We start from the raw sequence: 20,412 nt of genomic DNA, 5'->3' as shown, positions 1-20,412 counted from the left end.
ACGTATTTCACTAGCATGAAATTCTTAAGTAAACGAAATGGCAAAGGAAGAATAATTTAGACACTGAAACCAGAGACGTTACTAAATTCGGAATGTGTTCTGTGCTTTATGGATTCGAAAGTGATGGAATTACTATCAGATATTCACTGAATAGATGCAATAAATGCCAGAAATGTGAAGTTTACACAAAAACGACATCTCTTAGTTGTACATGCAATATTAGAATTTGATAAATATAAATGCATCATTGGTCAAAATCTTACAACAACTATCACTTTTATAATCTTTCAATTTGGTGAAAAATATTTTTTCTAGTTTAATACAACTTGTAGTATTGAAAGTACAAAAACTGTATGAGGTTAAAGCCTACATAAGCACACTGTGCTAGTTTAAAATACATTTTAAAGCGTATTCATTTAATGGTATTGAAAATTCCAAACATACATGCGTTTTTATCAAGCTCTTTTTAGATGACTGATTTTGAGTTTCATCTGTAAATGAAATAAAACATTTTATTTGTTATATTTAGATTCCGTAAACTAAACTATGGATGCATGCCTTACATTTACATTTCTAGCTAAGCTTATGTTTACTTAGTTCTTGTGTTAAAGGAAGAAATAAAATTGAAGCCCACATCAAGTTAGATAAGTTTGACAGCCTGGCATTTAGTATAGTAACGTAAATTCTGGACCCTAAACACAAGTAGCAGCTTAAACATCATTATATAGAATTATCAATATCACAGTTCAAATTCAGTCATACATAATGTGAATATGTGCAGTACGCATGCACTCATCAATACCTGAGGTATTTTGTAATGTATCTGACACTATTTACAACAGATTTACTTACTGCATAAAAGTGTTGATAATTGAAAACGAAACAATTCATGACCGCTAAAACTAAAAATAAATTGCCACAACAATTGATTTGTACAAAGCTTTGGTTACAGATTTCGATATAAAATCCAATGTAAACGTGTCTCATTATTTTAAGAACGTTATAAATTGTGTCAATTTGTGCATTTACAGCCATATATACATGATGTCTAAGATCTCTCAGTTGGTATATAGGCTGATCGGCATCTGTGATTACACTATGTTTTACGGAGGTCTCACAAAGATCAGACTCAGATTGTAACAATTTGTTTGAGTTGTACTCCTCGTTTCTGAAACATCTATTACATACCTTTTGTGATTATATGATATTAATTCTATCACTTATGTATTTCTAAAACGTAAAATCATGTGCCATTCTGAATTTAAAATCTCTGTAACGTATCTGTTCATCACGTATCTGGTTTCACTCATCTAAATTCTTCTTCCTTTTCAATTTCAAGTACGTAAAGTTACAACATTTCATGTAAGTGATCAGTGTTCTTCTGCTCACGTAAGGGAAAGTAGAAAAAAATTGAGTGCTGAATGCGAAATCATGCATCAATAATTCAATAATGTATTTGGCTTTTGTTATAGTAACATACTACTTATCAAACTTTAAAATCATATCATAAATGTTGTCTGTAATAGATGGACATTATTAATAAAGATAAGATTTTCGCATTCGTTTCACTTCATAATAATTTAACAGATGAAGGTAACGTATCTAATTTATGCTTTGGCGACAATATATATTTGATGTGCCAATGATGATGAATTTTGGTAGGTCATGAATGAAAACAGTTTGAGATTCTAAATACAACGTGCAATAGGTTTAGCGACAAAAAATTAGGCAATTTTAACACTCTTACGTGGAATCAGTGTAATAAGGCTCATCTACATTTCTATAAATGCAAAATGTTTCCTTGAAAATGGTATGAAATGTCAAGTATAGGTCCAGAATGAAGTAAAAACAGGAACTAGCTATAGAAAACTGAAAATGACACTTTATCTTGGAGAAAAAATGACTTTATTTCTTTTAGCCATCATGTGAAAAGCTCGAACGTTTATTACTTTAATGGATTGCAACACTAAAACACTTGAAGAGACTAATTATTATGTACCAGATTGGAATTAATTTCTAAATGCAACATTTACAAAATTTATTGGACACAATGTGACCATGACACAATGTGACCATTCAGATATGAATCCCTAGAACATTGTACACAATACGCATAAACATTTACAAGTCGCATGAGAAGCAAACTACATGATTGCGGTGCATTTTCAGTCGATTCCTACCAACAACAAACCCGTTAAAATGCATAAAATGTATTTTTTTGAATTTGGGTCTCAATGTGACCACACATTTTCAAGAGAAAAAACACCGCTTCGAAAATCTCTGCAAAGTAAATGGAAAAATGGCAACACTCACCTAGCAACATGATCATCGTTGGAACCGGAAATTTGTTGGCTAGAACATGGTCGGTAAAATATAATTCAAATGTAATGAGAAATTACAGAAAAATACAAAAACAACCTTCTAGTACATGGGGGCAGCCATTAAGGTGGACACAGTGTCATCATAAACAAAAGTCACGTGATCACCCGCCTTGATAGACTTCTTACAGTTCGGTAGTCTGTATTTTCGCAGTCTGTTACGTTTACAACAAACAAGACAGACGATATGTAAACTGCTAATTCCACGTAGTTTTCTATTTGTTTGAAGTACTCACGTCCGTACATTCTGACCATCTGGTAAACCTGTTAAATATTTCAAATAATATATTGTTAAATTAAGGAAGTAGGTTACCTCGTTAACATGGTAAATTCAAATTAGTTAAACGGCAGCATTGTTTTTATATTTCGTATAATTTAATGTTTTAACTGCTAAATCTCTTTTCCGTTCATTTCTGTCCCTTCAAGTACAATTTTTATCCAGGTTTGAAGTACATGACCCTCCAAAGATATTTAATATTTAAAAAAGAAGGAAAATACGGATAGTTAACACTTTTTAGTGTATTTTGGTTTCATAGTTATCCGTAGAAGTCTGCATAATTGATAATATTACTAGTATACGCGTTAACTTTCTAATATAAGCTTAAAATGTATATATCGCGGGGCCCGTGTTTCCACTGTAACTCATTTTTAAACAACTATGTGTGAAAACGGTTTTTTCGACGGCTTCAGTGCCATTCTGTTTATGACGAACATGGAATATTTGGGTAATATAATAAGCAAAATACCAAGCACTTTACATGGTACCCTATTTTTCTAAAAGTTTAAAGTATCCATGGCAACGGAGATGTTTAGAATAGTTTATATCTTGCTTTTTATTGTATTTTTTTAATGAAAATATTAAATAGAATTATCATTCTTGTTAATGTAGCTTTAAAACATCTTATTTCTAACGTAAGTAACATATTCGTGTATTTTTATTATTTTAAACAAATTTCACAGCTTAAAATACTTACAGCAGTATACCCTCATCTGACATTTTTTTTACTGCTATTATTCTCGTGGATATTGTTGAAATGCAAAAAATAAGCCGAAGCTGTGCTCCTTAAATAGACCAGTGTCAACGGTTTTGAATTTTACATTTAAATATATAAGTCACGGGCTTCGTTTCCATGGTAACATTAATTCAATTCAAAAACCACAATTTTTTCTACTGAAATTTGAACAACTTTAGAGCTTAATTTTAGTATATAAGTAACAAATTATCAACTCAAGCTGGAAAATATGTATTACAAAATCAAACTGTTAAATTTTATTAGAAAATGTCCGTAATAAGTAACCTTTCACCAAACTATATTCCCAATAACATCAGTTACCATAATCCATTTTGTAACATTCCGCATAACATTTCAATATAACTACATAAAAGAAGCAAAATTATGATCATTATTCAGAGCGAAAGACTCATAAAAATATTTCAGCAAATAATGGCTGTTTTAAAATAGTTCAAATAAAGAAAATGCACAGAATTACGTACTTTCAAAATAAAAGCTATTAATTTTGCGCGGTAACTGACAAGTAACGTCATCGACGTCATTTTAAGGCATTAATGTTTTGAAGCGTTTCTCCGGCAATTCAATTTAATTCTTACTTCTGTATTATTAAACCATTAAGCATCAGATCGGAGGCAGGTCCATGATTACTTTCAGAAGAATGGATGTACACAAACACATTTTGTTTGTCTTAAACGTCGTCGTAAATCGTCACGTTAGCTTCCGGTTGGACATGCGCATATACAAATATTAAGATAACCTTCCTCCTTAAGACAAGCTATCCTTAAGCATAACAATATATTTTTAATTTCCATTGAACCATCCAAAGAAATAAAATTGTTATACAACAGTAGTAGTTATTATTATTTTTCATCTAAATGTTATTTCAGACGAAGGCTTGAATGTGATATTTACTAAAGTCAAAAAAATGTTTACCTCTTTTATTATCATGATGATGGACAAGACTATGACAAAGTATTGCATATATACAATCATTGGCTTGTGGTTACTTTCAAGGGAATGACATTCTGCAGTGGTTTTATTCAAGCACGTAGTTGTGTTTTGGCATATAGTTGTGTTTTTGCACGTGTTTCCGGACTTACATGTGGTTTCTTCCTCGCAAGATGTGACGACCTGGCAGGCAGTAGTGTTCCGGTAAGTAAATGGACTGATTGGACGTCTAAAAAGAAGCACACAGATTGAAACATTTTAATGCATTCTATTGAAGTAAATATTATATCCATTTTGCATTAAAATTGAATCATTTTATTCATTGAAAGAAAAAATCTAAAATAAATGCTTTAATATGACTTTTTCTATAAGCTGAGCGAATATAATTCAGGGAAAACTGTCGTTGCTTTTCAAACGAGAATAAGATGACTTGACAGAAGAAAATTAGGTTTTTATCCTTAGATGAGTCAGATTCATGATTTATGATTTAATTTTCCTTTTCATAAATCTACTGGTTTATGCATTCAAGACATTTATATGTATATTTTATTAATATTGTCCGTCTACCGGTGAAAGGGAATGATTTAACATTTCATCGTCTACCGGTGACGTAAACCCTCCGTACAATATTACCTGCATGCGACGCAATGCTTTTACCGAGTGTTTACATCTCATGTAAACGGTGAAGTAGTTATATCTTTCCATTTCACCGACAGACAGACGACAATGCGATACGATATAACGAAAATGTCACTTCGCATTATCTAGCGTCGCTTCGTGCTATATACTAGACACGGCACACTACAATGCGAAACGACATTAAAAAGTTCACTTTGCATTATTTAGTGTCGCTTCGCGTTGTTGTGCGTTGTATCGTATTGCTGTGCGTCGTGTCGCATTGTCGAGTGTCGCGGTCATCAAAAAGACAGAGCACGACACACGACAATGTGAAGTGACATCGCGACACTGCTAAGTGACATAACGACAATGCGATACGACGCACGACAACTCCAAGTGACATTTCGACATATCATGCTACTGACACGCGACAATACAATATCACATCGCGACATTATCCATTTGCATTTTTTTCTGTCGATTGGCATTGTCGTGTGTCGTATCGCATTGTCACGAGGTCACTTCGCATTGTTGCGATGTTACTTCGCATTGTCGTGTATCGCACTGTAAGCGTGACGGACGACATACCAATTGGCACGAACAGGATTCCGTAATAAAATTTAACCATAGCTTTCATTAATATATTGAAGCAAATTGTAAAACATAATGCCTACTTACAGAGAATGTACATATGGCGGAACAGTGGTACTCACACACAGAGTCAAAACTGCCAGATAGATCAAATACCAAACCAAATTCAGAATATGGAATTTAACACCAATATGATTCCATTTACGCCTCACTAGGGCTTTTACAAGGGGATGATCCAAAAGTTGTTGGTAAATTCCATCTCTTGTTTTTTCTTCTATTCTGTTATTTATCTGAAGAAGTGACTTAGAGGTTAAGCACTGTTTCGTCCTCAACGTTTCTAGATTATTGACTTCTGAGTGAATTGTATCTTTAATTTATCAATGAGCAAAGCCTTTTTAAGTTAGATAAGTGACGACACTTAAATTACAGCGTCAGGTCAATATCATTCATGTTACAGGTTATACGTATACATGTTGCTGTTAAAATATATCTAGCTTCTGCACTGTAACTAAAATACAAACTTCAAGTAGGCACTACTTATTTTAGATATATGTTTAGTTCACTGAATCAAAGTTCATAATCTGAAAAATAAAGGATCATTTTCTGAAAAAAAAAAGATTTATAGATGAGCCGAAAAAAATGATCCTGTGTAGAAACGAGAAAAACGGAAACAATTCCGCTACAACTTTATTGTAGGTTTTCGTTACTAAGTAGTTTTTATCTCCTTCTAACTGTCACCGTGTCCAACGTATACGTCACATTTACGGCGTGTACGCTACATACACGGCATATTGTACGTTCCATTACCGGCATTTCCTGTTGATTTTGTCATCATTCTCTATGGGTAAGAAAAACTATTTATTTTCATTGAAGTTCAACGTGTTTATAGAAGCGATATATTCAGTACGAGCTGCCGATCATTCACGCTCCCCATGGTAATGTGATTTGGGGCAGTAATTCTCTAGTTTCTTCAAACATTAGAGTAAACTGACGTGTGAATTCGGTTTCGAACTAGGACGTTCACTTTCAGGTTCATTTTCTGTCTCTTAAAATCATTCTGTTGACTTTTCACTTGTTTAACACGAGAATAGTATATCATGTTACAAATAAAAATATATATCATGGCGTAAATACGTGTTTTAGGGGAGCTTTATGCCAAAATTAACGATGTACGCCCTATAAAACGGCGCGTCTACAGAAGTACGCCACATAAAACGGCCGTTACTTTTAGCTAAAATGCAACAATTAATGTCATTATTGTAAGGAATTTCCGGGGAGGATACCTTAACTCGACCACTGCGTACTGTGATAAATTCCTAGCAAATAGTTTCTTTAAAAGTAATAATTTTAAAGTTGAATGTTATTAAATAAACTTGACTAAATATATAGGCCTAAAGTCACTGTGTTTGTAGAGCTAAATGTACAATAAGAATATTCATTAAGTTTGCCATAAGCATTTACCTGGCACTCATTATGTTGGCCAATATTTTCGGGCGTTTACTTACGAAAAAATCGTGTCCTGAAAACAGTTACATATATAGAAAACAGAAATTGCACGATGGCGTGGTAGTGTCTACGCTCGATACCACGGGTTCGAAATTATCGGCGTGCACCATTATATTTTAATTCAATATAAAGTAATGTTATCGACATTGATTTTATTCTTATATTATTTCACGTACATGTAACATATTTTTTACGAATTTTAATTGTTTTCTATTGTAGATTTGAGCCGCGCCATGAAAACCAACATATTGGCTTTGCGACCAGCATGGATACAGACCAGCCTGCGTATGCGCGCATGCTGGTCAGGATCCATGCTATTCGGTAATGGTTTCTCTCATATTGCAATAGGCTTTGAAAGTGAACAGCATGGATCCTGACCAGGCTGCGCGGATACGCAAGCTGGTCTGGATCCATGCTGGTCGCAAAGGCACTTTGTTGGTTTTCTCATTGCGCGGCTCATTTTATTTGCTGGAAACACATACGACATAAAATCTGTCTTTCTGTTTTTTTCTAAGATACTTCAAAAGAAAAATCGACAATTCCTTCTACGGTTATCTTGTATACAAGTGTTTTTCATTCAGGAAATGAACAAGAAATGATGATTATTAGTTTGATCAGATAAGAAGGGAAGAATGTTTAATGTGCCACGGGTTGGTTGTGCCACAGGTGACTTCCCATCAGTATTGAAGAGCCTAGACGTCATTTGCAAATACTTTAAACGCGCCATTTTTCAATTACACGTCTTGGAAAGCACAAGAATTGTAAACACAAAGACAACGAAACTGTGTTTGAAATACCTATTTGGACCACTATAAGTAATTTTTGACGTATTAAACATTTGACGTGTTCTGACAGTTCGTTATTTTGTAGATATATCGACATAAGATATGGTATGAAATTCAGCACTTTGAGTTATGTGAATTCAGAAACACGAAAAGATTAAATACCGTGTTGTTTTATAATGCTATACCATACTGTCAGGTAAGGGTGTACCTCGCACAGTGTACCCCGCATACTGTCACAACCTACCCCAGATCCGGGGTAAGTTGTGGTATTTGACAGGCCATGTTTACACTAGCAGTATTCTTAAACTAAAGCCTGTGTCCGCTATTGTTACATCTCATTTTTTAAAGGAAATATTATTTCATGTAAACATGGTCTTAATGTACTGATAAACTGAAACAGCACTCGAGAACAAGGCAAAATATGAAAAATGGCACATTCAACCCTTATACCCCATCACACATACGGCGCAGATAGCTACGTCTAGCCACGGATAGAAATGGCTCAGGTACGGATCGATACGGATTACTACGTTTCTACTCGTGGCTAGACGTAGCTATCCGCGCCGTATGTGTGACTGGGGTATTATGAGAATTTTCCTTCCTGTTAAGTCTGCAGATATTATGTTACTTGTGAAATACATTTTCAGTTTTTAATTCGTTTTAGGTTCAGACACCGACGATAAATTTACGAAAATATATGGAACAATTATGATTCCCAGGTAAAAACTTTAACGGGCAGTTCTATACTGACCTGTTTATACAAAACAAGCATGTTTATTTTATCTTTCGAATGATTAATATTACTGTTATTTCATTATGTAATTCCAAAACCGTTTATAAATGTTAAAAAATGTAAATAAAATGAAAGACTAGATGCGAGTGAAGACATCTGTAATCAGTTATTATAAATAAAACGGCCTTTTTATGTGGCGTACTTCTGTAGACGCGCCGTTTTATAGGGCGTACATCGTTAATTTTGGCATAAAGCTCCTCTAAAACATGAACCTACGCCATGCTATATATTTTCGTTTGTAACTTGATATAACATTCTCGCGTTAAACAAGTGAAAAGTTATCAGAATGATTTTAAGAGACAGAAAATGAACCTGAAAGTGAACGTCCTAATTCGAAACCGAACTCACACGTCAGTTTACTCTAATGTTTGAAGAAACTAGAGAATTACTGCCCCAAATCACATTACCATGGGGAGCGTGAATGATCTGCAGCTCGTACTGAATATATCGCTTCTATAAACACGTTGAACTTCAATGGAAATAAGTAGTTTTTCTTACCTCACCATACAGAATGATGACAAAATCAACAGGAAATGTGTATGTAGCGTACCCGCCGTAAATGCGACGTATACGTTGGACACTGCGTATTTCCTGAAAATGGATTCTAGCATAGCCTTAATTGGTCAGTGATCAGTGATGTCAAAATATAAGAACGTAAAGGACAAATCACGGAATACCTTGAGGAAATTGGGACAATTTCTGTAGTGTGGTGAAATTTACCAAGAAACAGAGATTTGTTTTAAAAAGTTAAACCCACAGAACTGTACAAGGTGAAATGTGTTGATAAATCTACTGATGGAAAGGTATCAAACTCTGCTATATAGTATGAGACAAATGCGTAGAAATATGAGAAAAACAAAGAAATTAATTTGACGACAGTTAAATGCATGAATGTGTTATCCTGTATTGTAGGTAACATAGATATATTACTTTTTCCTTGCACTAAAAAAAAAGATGAATGAGATTACGAATGAAAAACAGTTTTTCATTTTTATATATTCTCAAAGACGGTTTAGGGTAACTCTGTATATGTATACTTCATGAAAATGTTCTAAAGCATGCTTCGTCGAAATATTTATAACTATTTATTTTACTGGCAGGAAAAGAAGTAGCATTGTCCAATTTATAATATATCATATAAAGTGATATTAAAACAGGTAAAATGATCGAGGTAACGCTCTTGCAAATTGTAAGCAACAAAGCAAATATATTGATCATGATGTTCAGTATGGTGGTCATTTATCTTTTGCGTTGGTTACGATACCAACACAGTCTCATTAAAAAGGGAGTGCTGTTATCAAAGAATTATTATATATAGGAACGCGCCTGTTATAAGTACAAAGTCGCTACTTTCGCGAGGCCCTACATCTCGCGAAAATTAATCCTTGCGTAAATATTTACCATAAGTATAATTCAAATTAAAGAAGAATACCATTGTTACAATTTTGCGAATATTAAACCTCGCAGACATACTCAAAGTTATAAGTTCGCGAAATTTTGGCCCAGCTAAAATATGTGCCTTTACAGTAATTATATACATATGCGAAAATCAAGTTTTGGTATTTTGAAATAGCTTATTCCTGACCGCAGTAGATTAAAAAAGAATTACTTTGAAATTGTTATAAATTACTGAAAGAAAAAATACGATAAATACTGCATTCCTATTGTGGTATTTAGTGAAAATGGGACACACATTTTTGAGGAGAGAGATCAAGTGATCAGTAGAACAGGTGGTTGTTTCCCGAAGGCGAATTTGTGATTAGACCTGAACCAGATGGAAATGTCTTTTGCAAGATGATCTTGTGACAGAGACAAGTTATCATGCTCTGCACTTCCTTTAACTGTAGTATACATTGATTTTAACAGTCAATGAAATACTTTCATTTCTCCTGAACTGTTTCCCAAAACATGTCTAAATTATTCATTTACAGATTGCTCTTTCATAAATAACTGTCTGTATTACAAATTTCATTGACTTCTATATAGAACTGCAGGAGATATACTCCGGACAAGGACATAGTAAGCACTAAAGAGAGTTAATAAAACATGTTAAAGTTGACATGTTCTGCACCTTTTAAGGACGCACGCTACAGTTTCGTATTTTTTCTCAAAAATAGATTTTGATGAAATGTTTTGTATTAAAAGATCATGTTACGATGTACTGAAAAATGAAAAAAAAAATACTAGGTCACCAGCTTTGTTTCAATTTAATTTGCCCCTAGATATGGTGCTATTTTTAACATTTTTCAAAATTTCTATAATGCTGAAATATATTTCAGTAAAGTACAATAATCAGCATAAATTTGATATCTAAGCATTTTATTAACGGAAAACAATATATCTATTTGAAACATGTTCAGAGAAATCAAAAGAAAATAATTTTATAAAGAAAGGAATACTTGTTCAGCAGACTCAAGGGCTATTTTTGCATTTTTTTGTCAAATTTAAGTTGGTACTTCTGCTATTTTATCGAGTTTCACATAAAAGATTTTAAGGTTTAGCAGTATATCACAAAACAACAGATTTTTTTTAGCGAATGAACAGCATCTTGACACACAACTTAACTGTCCAGTACATGTTTTACTCTTCTGTCCCACGGAGTTGGATATTTAAAATATTCTAAATGAGTTGTCCCCCTTTAAATAAGAATGTCATTTGTAAAGAAATAAAAGTAAACACTTGTCAAAACGATGTTTTACCTAGTTATGTAAAGTTTAAACACTCGCACAATGCTACAAATGCATCAAAACGAAGACATGTAACAGCTTTTTAAAAATGGTGAGCTTTTTAAAGACGCTGGACTGTCCAGAAGTGTGGCCCCTTTAAGTAGTCCCTTTCCGGAATTCAATACATATATGAATAAATTGACAATGGTTTTGTACAATGATATAAATGTTTTATATGCTCTTATATTTTCATGTAAAACAATGCTTTCTTTCTATGATTTGATGACGTTCGAATTTTTTCTCCGAAACATGGACCTATACCTTAATCAAACTCTGCACATACCTTTGGTTATGTGTACGTAATCTAAAACAAAAAGAAAATTGATAGGTCACCATACTAGATTTCGCTTAAATCAAATTGCAACGAGATGGGATGTGGCGGGCATTTATACAACGCAGGTTGGTACGAAATACTCTTTCAGTGTTTGAGTAAATGACTTAGAGATATATCAAATTATCAAACGGCAGATTTCTTAATCAGCGGATTTTAAGGTGTTTCTGAAGCATTTTGATGTCATAGAACGATGAAAGTTTCCGCCTTTCTCCGAACAAAACCTATAGTTTACGAATACGGATGTACGGTATGGGTACGGTACGGGATTAGAAACAGCTATGACTCAATGCAGAGTTGGAGCGCCGGTATAAATTACAGACTCCAGTATATGTCGGACTGAAGCAATTTGAACTAAAAGTACTTTAAATGTATATATTGCGTAACCATGGTTATACTTATCCTAACCTTTAGTCAGTATATTATACATATTATACATTAAATGCATGCGAACATACAATAATTTGCGAATTTTTGCCGTACGCGACATTAGATAATCACTTCCGGGCATGCGCAGAAGACCGCTCCAACTCTGCAGTGAGCTACATCGATTAGAAACACAACCAAATTGGCACGGTGTTGAGGTAAATATCGACCCGTCCTGAAAAACTGTAGCGAGCGCCTTTAATTATCATATATTTTGTATTACGCTTCTTTGAACTTCTCTGTAGTTTTGGAATAATATTTAAGAGAAAATATTAATGGGTGGAATGACGTAGGGATCGACAGCTGTACGCTTCTCTTCTTCGGGGTTCATAACAATATGCACAAGACAATAGATTAATATTTTGATGAAGAAATTCCATACTCAGAGCTAACACTTGCCTAGTGTAATTTTCGGCAGTGTCTCACTGCCTTCTTCAGCACTGACTGACCGGTTATGGTAAGTCACGTGACGTAGGAAGGTCACGTGATCGGAGGAGAGGTCCGTAGACGGGGGAAGCTCCAGGCCCTCGTCTCGGTTGAGCGATGGTCTCTGCTTTTTTATCTCTATAGCCTCTTTGCCTTTGCGTTTGATAAATGAGACACTGCCGTAAATTACACTAGGGAAAAGTTTGTTCTGAGTATGTAATTTCTTCATCAAAATGTTAAATCCTGAGCATGGGAACAACATCATCAGTTGTAACAGATTAATAGATTAATTTTCTTTTTCTCTTTTAGAAGTAATCATTGAAACTGCAAAGCGCAAAGTGTCAAAAGCAAAGCATTCTAAGACGTATCTTTACCTGGCAATTGTACAATTGAGCTTAGTATCACAAGACATAATATTCATATTATTACTTTGTGTTGTCTTATGACGTAGAGAATAAGTTTATATCTGAAAATGCCCAAAGCTTTTCAAAACAATTTATTAAAACATCTTCGAAAGTCGTTCTATAAATATAAGTAACAGAGATTTCTACTGAACTTTGAAAGACTAAAGTTTGCTAATAAAAAGCTAAAGGTAATACCATAAGCTTGAGTGGGTGGTTGTTTTTCATCTTCTTTATACTATTTGTGTATTCTACACATGTCCCGATATCTGTAAATAAACAAGTAAGATTAATCATATAAAGGCTAACGACTTTAACACATGCATATAAATACTTCATAAAAGTACACAGAAATAGGTTTAAACAGTTAAAGACGTCCAATGCAAGGTCTTCGAATTAAACGTTTATTGTTAGATACTAACTTCAATATATTCACAGCTAAATGTCATGCATAACAGTCATTTGTTAATAAACTTCCATTTCTTAGTAATAGTACACTTTACAGAATGCATGTTTTAAATGTACTTTCAAACCTAACACAGATTACTGTTTGTAAATACAATTATAAAAATATTTACATAGATACTATTAAGTAATTTGTCATATTTGCATATATGAAATTGAGATTTATATATATTTAAAATGTTTAAGAATGTTTAGCACCACACATTTTATATACAGATTAGACATCATGTTTTTTTTTTATGAAAACTATAAAATGCCGAAACAAGACACTTTGCATGAATATGATCATGCGGATATTAATGTAAACGTTCGAAAAGTTCAGTAAATGATTCCATGCGGAGTGTTGTATTCGTATCACTTTAGTGTATTTGATAAAAAAGCAACAACATAAATTTCGAATCCTACTCAAAACACATTTCAAATGCACACATCTAAATCTGAAAGAAAAAAACTATCATTTCACCCGGTGAATATATTGACAAATCTTTTGTACCTCACATCAAAATGGTTGAACAAAATCTCTAAATAGGTAAAACTTTATCTATACAAAGACTGACGTGGATGTCTGTCTATCATCTACCTCATTTGATTATGCCATAATGAGCAGAAAGAGCAAGAGAAGGAAGTATAGCAAGGTAATACAAAATTCCTTTCTCCAATTTGGAGCATTTGTCTAAAAATCCAATTGCAATTTTGAATTTAGATATAAATTATATTTCTACCATCATTATACCTACGGGCGTAGGCCTTGAATGCGACAAATTGCATTGTTCTGGTAAATGTTTGTCATATTCATCCAGGAATTGAAAAAAATTGGGACATGAAAAAAATGACATAAAACTTTTGGACCTCTGAATGTGAACTTGACCTTTGATTTTCGATCTTGTAAGCGACATGTTGTCGTCCCCCTCCCACTCACACACACATAAGCGCAAAAATGTTCTATAAATTGTACGTCCTCTTCCTGTGATCTAGAACTTTGTGCGCACATTGCCCCAATTTGCGACGCTCTTGTTTTGTCTTCTATGCTTTCATAGGGTGTTCTTATTTTCATATTAATAATTGTTTTCTCATTACGAAGGTCTTCGCTGCCTCGTTGCGATGTAAATCTTGCCCGTTCATTGATTCAGAAGAATTATTATGTTCTGATTCTAATGAGTCATCGTGTCAGAGAGTCCATTGATTTTGCTCTACAATCGACTTCCGTTTAAGAGGGTTCATTTGGTATCAAGGGTTGTTGTACATTTCATTACCTTTCGTGCACAGCCTCATTTTACCGTGTATTATTAGTCTACTTCAATATCTAAGTATAATTGTTAAATTATGTTATTATAAGACATTTGAGTATCAAAGTTATTTACTAATCTTGGATTATGGAACTTGGAACTCATATTACGCATATTACGTACTCTTGACATTTTAATATAAAGTATAGAACCCACCTTTGTGCTTACGGTGCTCCAAGGTTGTCGAGTAATCATTATGGTTGACTGGTGACCAATCATTCAGAAAATAAGTGTCGTCCAAGAATTCATAATTGAAAATTTTCATCTCATTCTGTCCGGGTGTTATACATTTGTCCATTACCTCCTTTGCAAGCTCTTATGCAATTTAAATAAGGAAGAACATATGCATGTTTTTTTATAGGTGAGCAAAATATGCGCACAGCACGAGTAGAAAAGCAATTGTCGAGTTTCTTTGCACTACAATACTCCACAAATACTCACGCAAAATATAGACAGAAGCTGAGTAAAAATTTTTTCCAACATTGATGAAATGTATACAAATAATTTTACTATTGTAATTGACGACAGGCGTGTGTTATACAGTTACATGTACCTATCATGAAACAATCTATCCTGGGGTACCTGTATTAGAAATATTTAGATAGCATTGGTAAATAATCTATCTTAGTAAATCTAGTAGAAATGCTTATTTAGCTTTTAGTAGGTAATCTGTCCTGGGATATTTCTATCAGAAATGTCTATATCGCATTGGTAGATAATCTGCCCTGGAGTACTTATATTATAACATTGATTCTACATAAGAATGACAAAATAGCAACTGCTTAGCACCAAAAAAAAAATAAATAACTTGTTTGCATTTATGTATATGTGCACTTAATATGTTCTTGAAACTATCAATGATATGAATCTAGTTGCCATTGATCCTGATCAGAAATAGCGTTTAAGAAAATTTAGTCTAAATGAAATTGGTGTTTTTAACATGTAAGATACGTTAATGATTTACTTAGGTATGTTTTATGTACAAATACAAAGGAAAGTACCTATTTACAAAGCACAATATCTGGTCATTCATGTCGGTATACTATTTTCTTTACCCCTAGGTACTGATTTAAACTTTGCTTTTACTGAAAATATTTTTTCAGATGTTTCTTGCAGATATTATTTCAAAAGAGTAGACATATCTTCAGTTAAATTTATTACTGACTTAACAGTTCAGCATAAGCTAAATTTCTGACATCAACTGATCTTGAAACACAAAAATTATCTCATAATAAAAGCAGTAGGTTCAAGTTTATAGACAATTTAACACAAATAAGCTCAACTGGAATACGAGTAAATTCTAAACTAAAGATATAAATTGTAACGTATCTTGCCTTGTATGCAAACATTCTACTGACAAGTCAAAAACAGTTAAATCTCAACAACTGATAAACTACAAAGTAGATGTCATCTGCCGAAACCCTAATTACTTATATTCAGATCGCAGATATATTGGAACACAGTGAAACTCATTGGTAACATATCTTGCATACGCTAGTTGCGGTCAGCATACAATTGCACTTGTTTACAATAATATTAACTGCTTTTTTGTCTAGGTGAAATGATCTCTCAAAATTTCTAGCTGGCACGGGTTCGTTTACGGCGACTAGAATATCAGCAAAGGAAAAGGAAACCAAAAACTCGTCTACAGGGCGTGGCCATTTGTACAAAACGCCGTCTCATGATTTAGTTTCTGCCATGAAACTAAGGTGTGCCTCCTCCATGTCGTTGTCCATCACTTTGGCCAAGTACCATTTCCCGTTGTAAGTTGCAGCCCAAAATGACCCAACTTCGGGACGCACGATTTCTGGAAAAAAGATGAAGACACATTGATGTGTGTCAGTTTGCAAAAACATGATTATTGAGCTGTAAACATTACAGATCCGGATCAGCCGCCACTTTTCTAGGTCTATACAGTTTGCAGCATAATAATTGTGGCTTTTATCAACCAAGTGCTTTCGTGATTTTTGACACTTTTTGTTTCAGAGAATTGATTGAGATAAAAAAAGTATATCAAAAAAATAAAAGTAGTTATTCTTACCAAATATAAATACTTAGATGTCGACTATTGGTACCTAAATCTGATTTAAGTAAGCAATTGTTTCTATGGTTATGTACAACTAAAAAGGGATATACTTTTCTCTGAAGTATCGCCTTCACGTTTGTTTCCATAGATCTGGTGAACCTTCCAAGCATAACAATAATTATTATTATCTTTTATATTTATCATCATTATTATAAAAATACAAATATTATAATGCAAATCATAATATTAGTAATAATAATGAATAAATATTATTATTATTATTATTACAATTATTATTGTTATTAGATTTATATTATATTTAATTTACTAGTATCGTTATAATTATTATAATGATGATGATGATAATGATGATGATGATGACGGTTATTATACATGTTGTAGTTGTATTGTTGTTATCGTGTTATTGTCGTTTGTCCAGCTAGAATTGTATGATATCAATATATATCTATATCAGCAAGATACGTTACCGCTACACATATAGTCTAACTGTTAGCATTGGGTTAAAACAAGCACACACAATAACAATAAATACACATCTGCGACATGTTCCTCTTATATAATGAAAAATGGTAAACATTTCTTCAAAACATCAGCTGTTCATTTGGGAACTGACTATTTCTACGTGATGCATGAAATGCCTATACTAAAACGGACACGATACCTGGACAAACTATTTTGGTTTAAATAAGTTGTGCGTAAGATACCTCAACCATTGTTAAAGAATAGTTTTCCTGCCATGGAAATGCTATTTTTACGATTTAACTACAGTTTTCAAAACAGCAAGATACGTTACTGTCCTTGTAATAAACGTTACCGTAACTGCACGTCGACATGCTACAGGCATTTCATTCTGATTTCTCAAATTGTTGTTTGTCGTAGTGAAACAATTTTATATAGACATGAATCAGCAATCAGTGTAATACAATCTGCAAATAATATCATCATTTAGATATAAAATTGACTTACCCCGATTCTGGATGAAGCAGAGAGCAATATTTCGACACAAAACACTGGTAAAATGGCTTCCAAAAATACGAAGTTATTGACACACTGAATTACGTTACTGGTACGGTCAGAAATCGATGCAATTACATCATAATTGTGTTGATGTGTCTAAGAGCTTGCTAGACAGTATCGTATTTTGCAGTAACGTATTTTGCGAGATCGAAGTTGATTAATGTTTAATGAAAAAAATTAATTTCATATTATTAAAAATTATGTTTCCGTTAAACATTATGTGAACAATGAGTCAGCAATGCTTTTAAATCTAGACCAATCTGCTTCATTCCAAAACTTTAACTGCTTATACAGGTAACGTATATTACTGAATTAAAGCAGCATTGCCGATTTCAATATTTGACCCATTTTAAAAAAAATAGGTGTTATTGGTTGATGTACTTGATATTAATTCAGGGTAGCAAATTGATTCATTACTTCGGAAATCACTTTTGGAGGCACAATAGATCGTTCTTAATTATTTTCTTGCACTGAGATTTTCATGTAACGTATCTTGCAGGCATTTTGGCGACAACGTGTTCACGATTTTATTAAACAAGATATAAATGAAGTATTTCTCTGGTCATTTTCTTTATTCCTACTCTGACATTGCTAAATAGAAAAAAACACACTAAATAGTGCCGGAGATAAGTTTTCACTATTATTTACACGTAGACAAATGGAATACTTTGAAGTGGCGACATGAACATTTTCATTATTTTGTTTTGATAAATGGGATATCTCATAAAATACTATTTAACCATTGCTCGATAATCTGTCCCGAAGTACCTCTATTAGAAATGTTTGTTAAGCATCGGTAGATAATCCTCCTGTGGAATCTCTATCAAAATGTTTATATAGCGTTTGCAGATAATTTACCCCGTGATAGCTCTATTACACATCATTTACTGTATTAAAATTTAATAATCTACCCTGGGGTATCTCTTTTATAAATGGGATATCTCATAAAATGCTTTTTAACCATTGCTCGAAAATCTGTCCCGAAGTACCTCTATTAGAAATGTTTATTAAGCATCGGTAGATAATCCTCCTGTGGAATCTCTATCAAAATGTTTATATAGCGTTTGCAGATAATTTACCCCGTGATAGCTCTATAACACATCATTTACTGTATTAAAATTTAGTACATAATCTGTCCCGGAGTACCTCTACTGGAATTGTTTATTTAACATTGGTAGATAAGCTGTCGAGGTACGTCTGTCAAAATCTTTATTTAACATTCACTTTGGTAGATAATACGTATACATTTGTTGAAAATGTTTATATAGTATTTTGAGATAATCTACCCTGGGGTATCTCTTTTATAAATATTTATTTTTACATTGATAGATAATCTGTCGCGGAGTACCTCTATTCGAAATCTTTACTTAACACTGGTAGATAATATGTCTCGGAGTATCTCTATTGGAAATCTTTATTTAACACTGGTAGATAATCTGTCCCGGAGTACCACTACTGGAAATCTTTATTTAACACTGGTAGATAATCTGTCCCAAAGTAGCTGTATTAGAGTTGTTTATATAGCATCTGTAGATAATTTGTAAGACAGTCGAGCCTTATCTTATAACGCATGTCATATAGACAAGCCGCGAAATTTAATCTAATGTCACAGGTTTCGACTGCAATTCAAGATTGATTCATGGCAAAGTTGTTGCATATATCCAGACCATAGAAAAACTTCTTAAAGGGGACATAAAATATACTTTATCATTGTATGTAACTATAATGTAATTATTTTGCTGTTTCTTACATTAAAATATACCGTATAAGTTTATGAGTAGCAAAGGAAAATAAGGAAAAATTAGCAAATACCTGGCATCTTCTTAATAAGTCCTCTAAAAGGTGAACTAAAATTCCCTTTAGAATTGTTCCGAAGCAGTCTCTGCAAGCAGTCGAGATCTGTTTCCCGGACTAAATACCGAACAATTTTCCTAAAATTTTAGTTGGATTATACAAGCAAGATTAGCAAACATTTTTGTTCGTTCTGGTATCATGCCAATTGAACTGCTAGAGATCAAGTCAACTATACCAGGACAATAACAACGAATTTACAAGTCCGGCATTTTTACATGCGTATTCATCAACGCATTGCAAACTAAATGTTAAAAGCAACTGACAAATTTTGTGTTGAAAATGAAGAACAAGAACAACTTCATAAACTTGAAATACATTCGTAAAGATAACAAGTGAATGAAGTAATGTCATGCAATAGAAAGTCCGCTACTCGAAAGCAACTAATTTTCCCTCCTGTAGTATAACATAATTGTCATTAATACATAAACAATATTGTACTATACATACGATATGTTATAACACAAAGTTTGGATGAAAATGTGCATACATAAATATCTACAGTTATTGATTGCTTATAACATCTTAAAATATTTAAAATGTATTTAAATTCAATTTTGATAACATTTTAATCGGGAAATATGAGAAAATTTTTACAAATCATCATATTAAAGGGAAGTAGTTCCTAAGAAAATAAACCAAAAATATTTTTAATTAGGTCCATGCGACGTATGAGATTATATTAGAATATTTTATAGACTGGATAGAAAACGATCAATGTTGACCTTTGACCTTTAAGTGTGACATTGACTTTTGGGCCTGGTCAGGGTATTGCGCATAACCTATTGTCTCATTATGGGAAAC

The 20,412-nt window shown here is 33.1% G+C and overlaps 1 protein-coding gene across 2 annotated transcripts in view; it reads right to left on the bottom strand.

The window, feature by feature from the left end:
* LOC123554949 (transient receptor potential cation channel subfamily A member 1 homolog) overlaps positions 1-20,412 on the bottom strand; it is a 162,336-nt gene that overhangs the window by 15,342 nt on the left and 126,582 nt on the right. Inside the window, exons 8-13 of one of the 2 annotated variants that reach the window (XM_053547314.1) lie at positions 19,570-19,688; positions 14,850-15,008; positions 13,141-13,211; positions 5,636-5,838; positions 4,325-4,568; positions 2,508-2,642 (exon numbers count right to left, since the gene is read on the bottom strand). In XM_053547314.1, coding sequence (XP_053403289.1) covers positions 2,508-2,642; positions 4,325-4,568; positions 5,636-5,838; positions 13,141-13,211; positions 14,850-15,008; positions 19,570-19,688 — 931 coding nt within the window. The remainder of the gene's footprint in view (positions 1-2,507; positions 2,643-4,324; positions 4,569-5,635; positions 5,839-13,140; positions 13,212-14,849; positions 15,009-19,569; positions 19,689-20,412) is intronic. The other variant, XM_053547315.1, reaches the window with a different exon arrangement.

Source organism: Mercenaria mercenaria, chromosome 7, assembly GCF_021730395.1.
Source record: "Mercenaria mercenaria strain notata chromosome 7, MADL_Memer_1, whole genome shotgun sequence".
NCBI lineage: Eukaryota > Metazoa > Mollusca > Bivalvia > Venerida > Veneridae > Mercenaria > Mercenaria mercenaria.
The sequence above is the reverse complement of the archived record's forward strand: the minus strand, read 5'-3'. Positions and strand labels throughout refer to the sequence as shown.